Source organism: Leuciscus leuciscus, assembly GCF_965113295.1.
Source record: "Leuciscus leuciscus genome assembly, chromosome: 10".
Lineage (NCBI taxonomy): Eukaryota > Metazoa > Chordata > Actinopteri > Cypriniformes > Leuciscidae > Leuciscus > Leuciscus leuciscus.
The window spans coordinates 2729946-2746040 of record NC_138734.1 but is presented as its reverse complement, the minus strand read 5'-3'; the positions used below and the strand labels follow the sequence as shown (position 1 = coordinate 2746040).

Genomic DNA, 16095 nt, shown 5'->3' with positions numbered 1-16095 from the left:
AACAATCTCCACATGCATCCGCTCAGGTGCTCACAGTTCCTCCTGGATCTGCAACAATCTCCACATGCATCCGCTCAGGTGCTCACGGGTCCTCCTGGATCTGCAACAATCTCCACATGCATCCGCTCAGGTGCTCACGGGTCCTCCTGGATCTGCAACAATCTCCACGTGCATCCGCTCAGGTGCTCACGGGTCCTCCTGGATCTGCAACAATCTCCACATGCATCCGCTCAGGGGCTCACAGGTCCTCCTGGATCTGCAACAATCTCCACATGCATCCGCTCAGGTGCTCACAGGTCCTCCTGGATCTGCAACAATCTCCACATGCATCCGCTCAGGTGCTCACAGTTCCTCCTGGATCTGCAACCATCTCCACATGCATCCGCTCAGGTGCTCACAGGTCCTCCTGGATCTGCAACAATCTCCACGTGCATCAGCTCAGGTGCTCACAGGTCCTCCTGGATCTGCAACAATCTCCACGTGCATCCACTCAGGTGCTCACAGGTCCTCCTGGATCTGCAACAATCTCCACATGCATCCGCTCAGGTGCTCACAGTTCCTCCTGGATCTGCAACAATCTCCACATGCATCCGCTCAGGTGCTCACAGGTCCTCCTGGATCTGCAACAATCTCCACATGCATCCGCTCAGGTGCTCACAGTTCCTCCTGGATCTGCAACCATCTCCACATGCATCCGCTCAGGTGCTCACGGGTCCTCCTGGATCTGCAACAATCTCCATATGCATCCGCTCAGGTGCTCACGGGTCCTCCTGGATCTGCAACAATCTCCACATGCATCCGCTCAGGTGCTCACGGGTCCTCCTGGATCTGCAACAATCTCCACATGCATCTGCTCAGGTGCTCACGGGTCCTCCTGGATCTGCAACAATCTCCACATGCATCCGCTCAGGTGCTCACAGGTCCTCCTGGATCTGCAACAATCTCCACATGCATCCGCTCAGGTGCTCACAGGTCCTCCTGGATCTGCAACAATCTCCACATGCATCCGCTCAGGTGCTCACAGGTCCTCACATCTGCAACAATCTCCACATGCATCCGCTCAGGTGCTCACAGTTCCTCCTGGATCTGCAACAATCTCCACATGCATCCGCTCAGGTGCTCACGGGTCCTCCTGGATCTGCAACAATCTCCACATGCATCCGCTCAGGTGCTCACAGTTCCTCCTGGATCTGCAACAATCTCCACATGCATCCGCTCAGGTGCTCACAGGTCCTCCTGGATCTGTAACAATCTCCACATGCATCCGCTCAGGTGCTCACAGGTCCTCCTGGATCTGCAACAATCTCCACATGCATCCGCTCAGGTGCTCACAGTTCCTCCTGGATCTGCAACCATCTCCACATGCATCCGCTCAGGTGCTCACAGTTCCTCCTGAATCTGCAACAATCTCCACATGCATCCGCTCAGGTGCTCACGGGTCCTCCTGGATCTGCAACAATCTCCACATGCATCCGCTCAGGTGCTCACGGGTCCTCATGGATCTGCAACAATCTCCACATGCATCCGCTCAGGTGCTCACGGATCCTCCTGGATCTGCAACAATCTCCACATGCATCCGCTCAGGGGCTCACAGGTCCTCCTGGATCTGCAACAATCTCCACATGCATCCGCTCAGGTGCTCACAGGTCCTCCTGGATCTGCAACAATCTCCACATGCATCCGCTCAGGTGCTCACAGGTCCTCCTGGATCTGCAACAATCTCCAAATGCATCCGCTCAGGTGCTCACAGGTCCTCACATCTGCAACAATCTCCACGTGCATCCGCTCAGGTGCTCACAGTTCCTCCTGGATCTGCAACAATCTCCACATGCATCCGCTCAGGTGCTCACGGGTCCTCACATCTGAAACAATCTCCACATGCATCCGCTCAGGTGCTCACGGGTCCTCCTGGATCTGCAACAATCTCCACATGCATCCGCTCAGGTGCTCACAGGTCCTCACATCTGCAACAATCTCCACGTGCATCCGCTCAGGTGCTCACAGTTCCTCCTGGATCTGCAACAATCTCCACATGCATCCGCTCAGGTGCTCACGGGTCCTCACATCTGAAACAATCTCCACATGCATCCGCTCAGGTGCTCACAGGTCCTCCTGGATCTGCAACAATCTCCACATGCATCCGCTCAGGTGCTCACAGGTCCTCCTGGATCTGCAACAATCTCCACATGCATCAGCTCAGGTGCTCACAGGTCCTCACATCTGCAACAATCTCCACATGCATCCGCTCAGGTGCTCACAGTTCCTCCTGGATCTGCAACAATCTCCACATGCATCCGCTCAGGTGCTCACGGGTCCTCCTGGATCTGCAACAATCTCCACATGCATCCGCTCAGGTGCTCACAGTTCCTCCTGGATCTGCAACAATCTCCAAATGCATCCGCTCAGGTGCTCACAGGTCCTCACATCTGCAACAATCTCCACGTGCATCCGCTCAGGTGCTCACAGTTCCTCCTGGATCTGCAACAATCTCCACATGCATCCGCTCAGGTGCTCACGGGTCCTCACATCTGAAACAATCTCCACATGCATCCGCTCAGGTGCTCACGGGTCCTCCTGGATCTGCAACAATCTCCACATGCATCCGCTCAGGTGCTCACAGGTCCTCCTGGATCTGCAACAATCTCCACATGCATCCGCTCAGGTGCTCACAGGTCCTCCTGGATCTACAACAATCTCCACATGCATCCGCTCAGGTGCTCACAGGTCCTCACATCTGCAACCATCTCCACATGCATCCGCTCAGGTGCTCACAGTTCCTCCTGGATCTGCAACAATCTCCACATGCATCCGCTCAGGTGCTCACGGGTCCTCCTGGATCTGCAACAATCTCCACATGCATCCGCTCAGGTGCTCACAGTTCCTCCTGGATCTGCAACAATCTCCACATGCATCCGCTCAGGTGCTCACAGGTCCTCCTGGATCTGCAACAATCTCCACATGCATCCGCTCAGGTGCTCACAGGTCCTCCTGGATCTGCAACAATCTCCACATGCATCCGCTCAGGTGCTCACAGTTCCTCCTGGATCTGCAACCATCTCCACATGCATCCGCTCAGGTGCTCACAGTTCCTCCTGGATCTGCAACAATCTCCACATGCATCCGCTCAGGTGCTCACGGGTCCTCCTGGATCTGCAACAATCTCCACATGCATCCGCTCAGGTGCTCACGGGTCCTCATGGATCTGCAACAATCTCCACATGCATCCGCTCAGGTGCTCACGGGTCCTCCTGGATCTGCAACAATCTCCACATGCATCCGCTCAGGGGCTCACAGGTCCTCCTGGATCTGCAACAATCTCCACATGCATCCGCTCAGGTGCTCACAGGTCCTCCTGGATCTGCAACAATCTCCACATGCATCCGCTCAGGTGCTCACAGGTCCTCACATCTGCAACAATCTCCACATGCATCCGCTCAGGTGCTCACAGTTCCTCCTGGATCTGCAACAATCTCCACATGCATCCGCTCAGGTGCTCACAGGTCCTCCTGGATCTGCAACAATCTCCACATGCATCCGCTCAGGTGCTCACGGGTCCTCCTGGATCTGCAACAATCTCCACATGCATCCGCTCAGGTGCTCACAGGTCCTCCTGGATCTGCAACAATCTCCACATGCATCCGCTCAGGTGCTCACAGGTCCTCCTGGATCTGCAACAATCTCCACATGCATCCGCTCAGGTGCTCACAGGTCCTCCTGGATCTGCAACAATCTCCAAATGCATCCGCTCAGGTGCTCACAGGTCCACACATCTGCAACAATCTCCACATGCATCCGCTCAGGTGCTCACGGGTCCTCCTGGATCTGCAACAATCTCCACATGCATCCGCTCAGGTGCTCACAGTTCCTCCTGGATCTGCAACCATCTCCACATGCATCCGCTCAGGTGCTCACGGGTCCTCCTGGATCTGCAACAATCTCCATATGCATCCGCTCAGGTGCTCACGGGTCCTCCTGGATCTGCAACAATCTCCACATGCATCCGCTCAGGTGCTCACAGGTCCTCCTGGATCTGCAACAATCTCCAAATGCATCCGCTCAGGTGCTCACAGGTCCTCACATCTGCAACAATCTCCACATGCATCCGCTCAGGTGCTCACAGGTCCTCACATCTGAAACAATCTCCACATGCATCCGCTCAGGTGCTCACAGGTCCTCCTGGATCTGCAACAATATCACTTTCTCAGCGGAGACCGTCTAATGGAATATTTTTCGTACCGTTTTCTAGTTATTTTTAAACATATGACACTTTAATAGAATTAAAATACGAATAATAAAACAAGACATATTAGTGTTATTTTTCCGTTGGTAAAGCCAAATCTGTTTAAACAGCACTGGAACATGAATTAATTCTGGACTAAAAAAAGAATTCCTTTTTAAATATTTCACCTCCAGAGAAAACAAGAGCATATCTTGTACTTTACTAAAACAATAGCTTTTTACTGATGGTGCTTTTTCTGATTTTTTTGCCTTTGCAATCACTAGCACTTGACAGATCAGCTGGGTAAATTGTGTTGCAAAACTTGCAGTGTAACCAATTATTATCCTCAGATACCTTGAATCATCCTTGTCTTGAAGAGTTTCTGCAGTTCAGCATTTTTGCGTGTTCTGCTGACTAAATCTGACTCTGATCGTTCACTGCAAGGTTATCAATCCAGCTGTGTGTGCTGGAATAAACACACGCCTCCCACAGATCTTTGATCCCACACACTCACAGTGCAGGAATCAAAGCCTTCACAAGCTTGAAGACTGTAAAATCTATGTTCACACTGATGTACATCCTCACACAATACGTCATCAAGCTCCTGTTAAAGTTAGAGAAGACATGCATGTCTAGATCTAGTCAAACTCAGCACAAAATTATTCTGACAGAAGCCTTCACTTTCATCTCGCTCGCAGCTGGAGACGACAGGAACGGCACGTCCTTTAATTCTCTGTTCCACGTCGTGACACAGAAACGTCGGGAAATTACGCTCAAATGTTGCACGATCTAATTTTTTAGACAAAGACTGGAGGATTTCTGCTGAGAAGAGACACTTTTCTTAACACTTTCTTAAAATGAAATTTTAAAGGAAAACTCATGTTTTTTCCAAGCCGATGTGACTCTTATTTTTTATTTTTTTGCTCATGGAACAAAACAAATTCATTTTAAATAAAGATCACACTGCTCTTTTTCCCTCCAGCAAAAGAAGACAGTGACCTGGGGCTTCAATCTCAGAAAAGGACCAAAAAGGACCATAAAAGCAGCATTGGTCCAGTATATTATTGTTATTATTATGTAATATTATGTGATACGAATTTCAGAAATGACTTTGATCCCCCTCACAATCTCACGTCATATGCTCTGCGTAAAATCAAAACTTGTCAGGTCTTGATTGATCATGTGACACACGATAACCAATGCCATCATTGATGTCAAAACTGGTGCAATGCATATTTGCCAATGAATATGTGGAGGGAAATATAATCGCTGAATAACGGCTTACATTGATGTCTCCACTTGACACAAAACGATTGAATGGCTTTAGAAATATTTGATGTCCTTTTTGGAGAATAACAGCAGAACCTGTTTATGGAAATGAGCAGCTTTTTGAGATTAAAAACATTATTTTGAATGATAATGGAATTTTATGTTTTTTTTGTTGTTGTTTTTTTACTCCTTTGAAGCATTTATTCAAGCAAGTTAATCTATCTACGAGCAATGCTGGTACAGTATAAACAACATGACACCGTTTCTGAAGTCTTCTAGGAAGCTCTTTGCTTTGTCATTCCCAAATCGAGCTTGTTCATCCCCTTTACTCTCCCAGAAGGGCAATTATTTTGATGTACTGAAGAGAAGTCGTTTCAAATGCGTGTGACATGAATCAGTGTTGCGAGATTAAAGATGGTGGCATGACATGTCATTGGTGATGCTGACTGAAGCCCTGGATGTATCTATAAAACATCCTTCTGGCAAAACCTCATGATGATATAACTACACTGACCCCATCATTCATAATAAACTTTACAAAAGGACAAAACCAATGGTGCAAAATGCACTCATTCATTAGAAAAGTGTCCATTTATGCAGTGAGATTATATTCAAGTCTTACATAAGAGTGTATGTCTCAGCAGTGTTGTGGGTAATGCATCACAAGTAATGCGACGAGTTACATTCAGATTACTTTTTCAAGTTACTAGTAAAGTAACGTATTACTTTTAAATTTAAAACAAACTATTTGAGTTACTTTTACAAATAAGTAACTCAAGTGACTTTGTTTTCCCGACCACCAGCTCTCCTGTCCGCATGTTGAGCGAAGTGCAGAGACGCTGTGTGTGAACATGATGTAAATGTGAACATGCATTTACTCATTCACTTGCACAAAAACAGGCTCAGTATTACTCGAACCCCCAGTTTCACAGACAAGGCTTACGCTAGTAGTCCTAGACTAACTGAAAATCCTAAAATACGTCACTGCCATTGTTTTGTCTTGAGATCCTTAAATGTCCTAATTGAACGAAGGCCTAATCCTGGTTTAATCTAAACCATGTCTGTGAAACCAGGCCATAATGGATAAAAACAGTGAAATGCAAACTCAGAATGTTATGCAAACCTCCAATCATTAAATGTGAAATAATACAAATATACCATTCAATCTGACATTATTAACCAATGTCTTGCAGATGCCCTTCGATGATTTGATTCAACCATAATAATAAGCAAAAATTATATTAGACAAACATCACATTTGTTTTTATTTTTGTATTTCTGAAGTAAGAGTGTTGCACTTTCTTCTCCTGCATGTGTTTGTTTGAGCGGCGCCCTCTACTGTACTGGCGTGAATTCGCATTTCCTTCAGTCTGAGGTTTATTCATTTCACTTTTGGTTATGAAATGGCATTTATTTGCCCAAAAATATTAGTTTTATTTATTTATTTTTGTGTTTTAAAAGAAACCAGCGAGCCAGCCCAGGTGAGAAAACATAACACATTACTTTCCATAACAAGTAACTAAGTTACACAATTGGTAATTTTTTGAAAAAGTAAATGGGGGGGAATTGTGGGATATGAGAATTGTGGGATATGAGCTCGTAATCCTGAGGGAAAAAAGGCAGAATATCGAATTTATATCGCATAATTCAGATTTTTACTCTCAGATATAAACTCGGAATTTCAAGAAAAAAAGACAGAATTGTGAGATTAAACTATTTTAGGTTTAAATGTTATCTACAGGTTTAAATGTTATGTCATGCTTTAACTATAGGGTTAAAACATTCTGTCCCTATGAACTGCATATGTTAATATGTTGACCTATTGTTAACATCGAAGGGCAATCATCGCAGCGTTCATCAGTCCAGCCTGTCCATTAAATGTCTTGCAACCATAAGTGTCTGCGTTGAGCTGCAAATGGCTTTTTCAACAACAGTATTCTGTAAAAATGAAGACAATCTTTTTCCATTTTCTTTTTGGCATCACGATTCTGACATCCAAAGGCATATTCCATGGATCTCGCCGGTTTTCCTCTACTTGTCACTCTATTGAGTTTCAAGCTTTTACCAGTGCAAAAACAAAGTTATATTTAGCATCTAAATTTCTCACTCAAAGTCATCCCTCTGCTGTCTCACGCTGCCCTTTTGCTGAAGTGTTTCCCATTGTCATTTATCACTTGACTCCACAAATAGGTTATGGAGTGGGCATGAATGGGTTTTAAGGCAATGAAAATATGGTCGGATTTAAAGCTGTCTTTCCAATGCAAAAGAAAGCCGTTTCTGTGGCGCAGACTTATTAGTGCAGCAAAATTGTATTTGCACTCTCATTTCTAAAAGCCAAATGCAAAGATCCTAAAGAAAATCCACACATAACATTTAACACGTCAACAGTCTGCTTTATAAAGTCAAGTGCAGTGCGGCGTGCTGTGCGTCCCCAAGAGATGAGAGATCAGAACAGGGCAATTACACTGGTCTCATCTCCACCATACTGGGATTTACTGCTAACGGTGCTAATTATTTCAAACCAACAAAGGAACACCTAGAAGATGGCTTATGAAGACTCGCTACGGGCAAAGCTTCAATGGTTCCCTAGAGTGAGTCCTCCTAAATAACAGCACTGTTCTCCTGATGAAAGTCAGACTTCCCTGCTAATCGAACGGCACCATCTCTAATCAATGATGTTAAACCTCTCTATTACTAGCATTAAAACCCAAACAAGCAGGGTCTGGAACTCCTCAATTGGTCTAGTGGCCTATGCATGGGCGTCAGAACCATTGTATATGGGTGGGACAAGACCCACCCACTTTTTAAGACCAATGCTATTGGACCCACTCACTTTTACCATCTCTAATTCAGCGCATATGTCTGTTCACTTTTCAGAGCCGCCGTCAGTCAAATCCATTCCACTTGAGGAATGCCCTGATAAATTAAACTCCATTCCGCGTTTTAGCGACAGCGTGAATTCCCACCAAACCCTTACTTTTCAGGCTAGATGAGCCAATGCGCATGTGCTGTCCTGAGTGCGAGTCTCAGGTTCCTACACTCTAAACAAAAATGGTGCTAAATAGCACTAAAAGTGGTTAATTGGCTTGTAATCATAGGGGAACCACTTTAAGTGCCATATAGCACCTACCTTTGTCAAATGGTGCTATGTAGAACCATAAGAGGTGCCATATAGCACCTTAACCACCCCAAAGAACCGCTAAAGAACCGCTGAAGAACCGCTGAAGAACCAAACTGGGCTTAACAGGTTCTTTAAATGGTAGTGGTGCTATATAGCACCTTAACCACCGCAAAGAACCCCTGAAGAACCATTTTTTTTTAGTGTGTATGGGAACCAGAGCTTCTAACAGATCAACCAATCAGCGATTGGCTCTTTTACTTAGAAGGCGGGATAGTTTATTAATGTATATAATGTATAGAGCTGGTTTGGTTGCTGAGAGACAGAGACGCGCAGAGAAGGCCATTAACACGCTGTTTGATTTGTGATTGTGCTGTGCTTATTCCATTCATTCGAGGATCATATTGTACAAGGCTTAAATCATTTAAGGCGAGACACTACAGGTGAATAGGGTAAACATTTGAACTAGCAGATATCACCATGAAAGTTTCCCAGTTGATTAACTACATTAAGATGAGGAAAAAAATGTATTACAAGTTTTCTGTAATTTAATGTTTAAATATGCAAATTAGGCATTATCTAATTAAATATGCGCTAATTTGCCTATATTAAAAAAAAAAAACGAAATCTGAGTATTGGATAAATCCAGGTTAAAATTTCGTTTTTCGTGTTCACATATTAGATGGGAAAAAATTACAGAGGGATTTATGGATATCTACTTTTGTTATCCTATAAATCAGAATATACTGTCAATAGCCTTAAAAAAATTATTTTTGCCATGTTTTTTGGAATAAAATGTTGTATAAATCAGGCTAGGAATAATATATTTACAAATACCTCTGTAAATGTCTTCATAATATAACTAGGTACCTGTATATAGGTGTTACTGAAGTGGAGATTTCGGACTTGGAGTATGAGAGAAAAGTCATTTTGAGAAAACGGGCTTTAAAGATTTATATTGTAAAATTCCACACATTTCTACTGTATATGAAAACATTGCTAACAAGCAAAACAACTGGCCAAGCAATTCTTTATAACAATGTAGACCATGAACAATGACACTGAATAAAACAGTATTGCCAAATAAGACCTTCAACTAACCAGAGAGAACCACAAATACAGACACAAACTTATCATCAGAACTGCAACTCTAGTCATCTATGTCCATCGGAACACAAAGTTCACCCATGAGGGTTAAAAGCCTAGCTCTCCATGCCTGCACCATATGTAGGCCCCTCACCCCTGCTGATGCCTGAGTCTTTCTGCAACGTTTTGCGATATCATATCGTAGAACATGTATATGATGTAGTAGCCTATTGATTTAAGTCACTGATTGACAGTGATTTAGTTACATTACATACATTTACATTTACATTTAGTCATTTAGCAGACACCTTTGTCCAAAGCGACTTACAAATTAGGACTGAATTCAGCGAGTCATCATAAAGAGGCAAAAGCAACAACAACGCAAGAAGTGCTCAAAATACGAAGTTCAGGTATTATTCAGAGTAGCATAAGCCTGATAAGTGATGTTTCAAAGGGAAAGGAAATTATTTTTGAATTTTTTTTATAAGGTAAAGTGCTCACGGAAGAGATTGGTTTTCAGCTGTCTTTTGAATGTTGTCAGGGATTCTGCATTCCGGATGAGGGTGGGGAGAGTGTTCCACCAGCATGGAACTGTGAATGAGAATGTTCTGGAAAGTGATTTTGTGGCTTTCTGTGATGGAACCACGAGACGTCGCTCGTTGACCGATCGTAGGTGTCTGGTAGGGATGTAGATTCGTAGGAGTGAGTGAACGTAGGAGGGAGCTGAGCCTGTGATAGTTCTGTAAGCAAGCGTCAGTGCCTTGAACTTGATGCGAGCAGCGAGAGGTAGCCAGTGCAGAGAGATGAACAGAGGAGTGACGTCGGCCCTCTTGGGCTCGTTGAAGACAAGACGAGCTGCAGCATTCTGGATCATCTGTAGGGGTTTGGTTGCACATGCTGGAAGTCCAGCCAGAAGAGCATTGCAGTAGTCAAGCCTAGAGATGACCAGGGCCTGGACGATAAGTTGTGTTGCATGCTCAGTTAGAAAAGGCCTGATCTTCCTGATGTTGTGCAGTGCAAACCTGCATGATCGAGCTGTCTTTGAAATGTGATCTGTGAAGGTCAGCTGGTCATCAAGCGTTACTCCAAGATTTCTGACCGATCTTGATGGGGTGATTAATGATGACTCTAGCTGGATGGTGAAGTCGTGCTGTAGAGATGGATTGGCAGGGAGGACGAGAAGCTCAGTCTTTGCCAGGTTGAGCTGCAGGTGATGTTCCTTCATCCATGTGGAGATGTCTGCCAGACAGCTTGAGACCCGTGCAGCTACTGTGGGATCATCTGGTTGAAAGGAGAGGAAGAGCTGCGTGTCATCAGCATAGCAGTGGTAGGAAAAACCGTGTGCCTGTATGATGTGTCCCAGTGATGTGGTGTAGATGGAGAAGAGGAGGGGACCAAGAACTGAACCCTGGGGAACACCTGTGGTCAGCTGATGTGCTCTGGATACCTCACCTCTCCATGCGACCTTGAAGGACCTACCTGTGAGATAGGACTCAAACCAGTGGAGTGAAGTTCCTGTGATGCCCAGTGATGAGAGGGTGGACATAAGGATCTGATGATTCACCGTGTCGAAGGCAGCAGACAGATCCAGGAGAATGAGGACTGAAGATTTGGAAGCAGCTTTTGCGATCCGTAGGGCTTCTGTGACTGACAGTAATGCAGTCTCAGTTGAATGTCCTTTCTTGAAGCCAGATTGGTTGACATCCAGCTGGTTGTTTAGAGACAAGAAGGATGTTAGTTGGTTGAAGACAGCTCTTTCAAGTGGCTTCGCAATGAATGGTATGAGAGAGATAGGTCTGTAATTCTCAACAAATGATGTGTTTAGCGTTGTTTTTTTCAGCAGTGGAGTAACCCGAGCCTGCTTGAATGCTGTAGGGAAGGTGCCAGTATGGAGGGATGAGTTGATGATGTGTGTGAGTGATGGTAGAAGTGTGGGAGAGATGGCTTGTAGAAGGTGTGAGGGGATGGGGTCAAGCGGGCAGGTGGTAGGGTGACTGGAGAGGAGAAGTGTAGATACTTCTTCCTCGGTTAGCGAAGAAAAGGAGGACAGAGGGGTATTGGCTGTTGAAGGGGTCGGTCTGGGTTCCTGTGTGTGTGGAGCTGAGAACTGACTGCTGATAGCTGTTGTTTTGTTGGTGAAGAAGTGCGCAAAATCGTCAGCAGTTAAGGAGGAGGCGGGTGGTGGTGGAGGTGGACAGAGGAGAGAGTTGAATGTCTTGAAGAGTAATCGTGTGTTGGAGGAGCTGTTGATCTTGTTGTGGAAGTATGAAGATTTTGCAGCATGAACATCAACAGAAAAGGAGGAGAGGAGAGATTGATACATACTCAGGTCAGATGCGTCTTTTGATTTGTGCCATTTCCTCTCCGCTGCCCTGAGTTTGGTCTGGTGTTCCCGAAGAACCTCAGATAACCAGGGGTTAGAGGGAGTAGCGCGTGCCGGCCTGGAGGAGAGAGGGCAGATAATGTCTAGAGAAGAGATTAGAGTGGAGCATAAGGTGTCCGTTGCGGTATTCACATCCAGAGATGAGAATTGTGAGGGTGGGGGAAGAGAGGATGACACGGCAGAGGAAAGATGGGAGGGGGAAAGTGAGCGCAGGTTTCGTCTGAAAGTGACTGGTGGTGGGGGTGGTGGTGCAGGGGTAGAGAGTTGTAGACTGAAAGTAATGAGGAAATTATCTGAAACGTGGAGAGGTGTCACCAGGATGTTTTCTGTGGTGCAGTTGCGTGTGTAAACCAGGTCCAGTTGGTTGCCTGATTTGTGAGTAGCTGTGGTGATGAGTCGTTTGAGATCGAAAGAGGCTAGGAGAGAGGTGAAGTCTGTTGCATGTGGCTTTTCGAGATGAATGTTGAAGTCACCGAAGACTAGAAGTGGGGTGCCGTCCTCAGGGAAAGTGGACAGCAGCACATCCAGCTCATCTACAAAGTTACCCAGCTGACCTGGGGGGCGATAAATGACTACAATATGGATTTTAATGGGAGTTGTAAGTGTAATAGCATGATATTCAAATGAGTTGTTGTTGCATAGAGAAGAGAGCGTGGAGTATTTGCAATTGTTAGAAACGAGAAGCCCTGTACCCCCACCTCTCCCAGACTGGCGAGGGGAGTGGGAGAGGGAGAAATTGCTAGAGAGAGCAGCAGGGGTTGCTGAGTTTTCTGGACGAATCCAGGTCTCAGTCAGGCCCAAGATACTAAGAGTAGAATGAGATGCAAAGGCTGGAATGAAGTCAGCTTTATTGACTGCTGACTGACAATTCCATAGACCCACGGAAAGAGAGAGAGGAGTGTGTGAGGATGTGAGGATGGGACGCAGATTGGCAGTATTGCGCTGTCTATTGTGCGTGATGAAAGGACGTCGCCCAGAGATAACAGGAATGTATTGAAAGCACATGTTGATTAAGGTGAACAATAAGATAAGTAGAGGAAGAAAGAAGGGAAGAGGAGATACGTAAGTGCCTTTCTGGTGTCCTTGCTCGGTGGAGTCGCGCAGGTAGAGTCGCTGGTCTTTACCCGAGTCGGTCTTCACACGAGGAGGCTGAACACGAGAGCTGAATGCTTCCGCTGTCGCTTCCGCGGCAGCGTGCAAATTACACAGATATACAGATAATGCTCTCACCGCTTGAGTGAGTACAGCTGTTTCGGTCGGGCAATTAAGTCAATAACGCCAAAATGTGTCAAATCTAAAGTGCTAGGTGCAAGGGCTTAAGTTACGTGCAAATTAGATTGCTATAAACATTTACATTTGTTTCATTCGCGGCTATTTCTCTAAAGTGCCAATGCGTCTAACTGAAATACAGGATTATGTGAAATTAAAATTACAAAATAACAAAAGAATCGAAGATGGCCTTACCTTGACTAAAATACAGCACTGAAATATCAGGAGAACAAGGTATTCTAGAGAAAACCACTTGCGAGCTGCGTGCCTCTAGTATGCTGCCCGCTGGTCCTATTGAAGTGATCTGAAGCCCTTCTATTTATATCTATCAATTCTTACAGATGCTGTTTCGGTCGGGCAATTAAGTCAATAACGCCAAAATGTGTCAAATCTAAAGTGCTAGGTGCAAGGGCTTGACTAAAATACAGCACTGAAATATCAGGAGAACAAGGTATTCTAGAGAAAACCACTTGCGAGCTGCGTGCCTCTAGTATGCTGCCCGCTGGTCCTCAGTTAACAGTTAACTGTTATAACTTGAATAACAGTTGATATTCCTCTTGCCAAGCTCTGATTTCTGAGAGATGCACGCATAGACAGATTTGCGCTCATTTCATTTTTACTCTCACTCATTATTGCATAGAGATTTTAGATAAGGTATTTGGCTTTCGGGAACACATCTACTCCAGTAAAAAAAAAACTTTTTTTTTTTTTTGCTTCCGACGCCCATGAGCCTCTTCATAGTAATTCTACTATTTTAAGTCTTTCGAGTATTCAAGTATTTTGAGTCGTACTTTAGGAGTTCAAGCACATGCAAACTTTGTGCACTCGACAGTTTCTGAAATATAAACACTGTTCAAAGACGGTCCAAAGAAAACTGAGAATTCACAGATTTTTTTTTTTACAAATGCAATTAATGCATTGATATAATTGTGTACTAGCTAACCCGAAACATGGCTTTGTGCACTGAAAATATTGTTGGTTCTTGTGATGAATTGCTTACAAATGTTCCTCATTTGTATAAAAAACAATCCGCTAAATGGATGAATGTAAATGTAATTTCACACAGAACCGAAAACAAAGCAGTTTTAACGAGAGTTTAAAACTTGCATTGAACTTTTGTTTTTCTAAAGTACGTTGGTCATGCAAAATATAACCAGGAAAATAACCAAGTGTGTCATCTTGTAGATGGGTCATGTAACTGCCAGTTATTCTAAATTACCTACTGAAAGCCAACTATTTTTAACGTTTGGCATACTCCTTTTGCATTTCAAAGGCAAAAAACAAAGAACAAAGATTGCTAATTGAAGCTCTCACGGCAGGTCAACAAAGCTTTATGCAACAGTATACATAAACTAAAAATGTATTCAAGGAAGGTAATACATGATAATGAGCTTCATTGCTTTAGGGCAGTGCTTGAAAGCGTAATCCATTCATGATAATCACACAATGCTGTATTATTGGTTAAATTAACCATCTGCTGATAATTGACTCAAACTCATTTTGAGAATAGACATTTCTTCCTGCTTGTCTTATTAGTTCATACGGCAATTTGGAGCTTTTAAAAACAGTCTGAACAATAAAGTAATTGGCTGGAACAGCTGTAATTTGGTGTAAAAGATGTTTTGATTAGATCCAGGCAAAATACTGGAAATTACAGTGTCTCTGCCTTTTGTGTAGTGTTTGTCAAACCCTGCAGTGTCTGTGTTATACATGTTGTTGAAAATGTATTTGACTTTTGTTTACTACATTTACTCTCTGCTTTACGTCATTTAGGTGCTTTCAATAGAAGCGTCCTCTAAATGAATAAACGTAAATGCATGGAAACAGCATATCGGCTCAGTGTTCATTCTGCTTGTTGATTCTCATGCACAGCGGACAGAAAACAAGATCCAGTGATTGTCAGCCGTCAGGACAATGGTTCAGTTACAGGCCCTGCATTTCATTTACAAAGAACCAAAGCTGCACCAAAAACAAACAAAAAAGAGGAATCATTCACACATTCATTCTACATTAAATGTTCCATAAACAGACGATTTACTACTCAACTCATCACACATCAAACTGTGTCTGAAATGTGAATGCAAGAAAATATTGCCAAAAAGATGCATTAAAGCTACATGTTTATAAAAACATAAAGACTGTGATCTCATTTGGATACAAAGTTTGTAATGACTGGCATGACTAATGAATAAAAACTAAATGGGTAACACTTTATAATAACTGCACGCTATTAATCATTAGTTAAGCATTAGTAAATAGTTAATTCATCATTTATAAAGCATTAATAGACATTAATAAGCAGTTTATAAATACAGTTATGAATGCTTTGTTCTTGGTTTTAAAGCATATCTATAATGTGTTTAATAATTGTATTTTCATATTTTATTAATGATCAATTTATCATTTCTAAATGAAGTATTGCATTATTTACAAACCGGTTATTTAGGAGTTGTCAGTGGTTCATAAGATCACTTAGAAAGTGTAAGTAAATTATTAATAAACTGTTTGAATACATCTTATTATTCAGACATATAGTAATAGTTACTTAGTGTGTTAATAAATGCTTTATTAACATGTATTTCTACTGTAATTCATGGTTAATTCAGGTAGTTATAAAGCATTTAGTAGTGGTCAGTTCATTATATTTGTGAGCTCATCTAAAGTGAGGACTAGTTATGCCTCGTAAAGCATTTACAAAGGAGATTTAATGACTGTTAAATATGTGTATGTTCTGTATCACTGGTTTGTGTT

The 16095-nt window shown here is 43.8% G+C and overlaps 1 protein-coding gene across 3 annotated transcripts; it reads right to left on the bottom strand.

Annotated features, from left to right (window-relative positions):
- Positions 1–9970: 9970 nt before the first annotated feature.
- On the bottom strand, positions 9971–15644 carry LOC309507168 (uncharacterized protein). Of its 3 annotated transcripts, none has more exons than XM_082181277.1 (2): positions 15571–15644; positions 9971–12861 (listed from the first exon to the last, which is right to left on the bottom strand). In XM_082181277.1, the coding sequence occupies exons 1-2, from the start codon at positions 15580–15582 to the stop codon at positions 10174–10176; spliced, it is 2700 nt and encodes an 899-aa protein (XP_082037403.1). In that variant the 5' UTR covers positions 15583–15644; the 3' UTR covers positions 9971–10173. The 3 variants fall into 3 exon arrangements, with proteins under 3 accessions (XP_082037403.1, XP_082037401.1, XP_082037402.1); XM_082181275.1 differs by lacking the exon at positions 15571–15644 and adding an exon at positions 13540–13655 and having other exon boundaries at positions 9971–13369; XM_082181276.1 differs by lacking the exon at positions 15571–15644 and having other exon boundaries at positions 9971–10973; positions 11172–13527.
- Between the last annotated feature and the right edge of the window lie 451 nt (positions 15645–16095).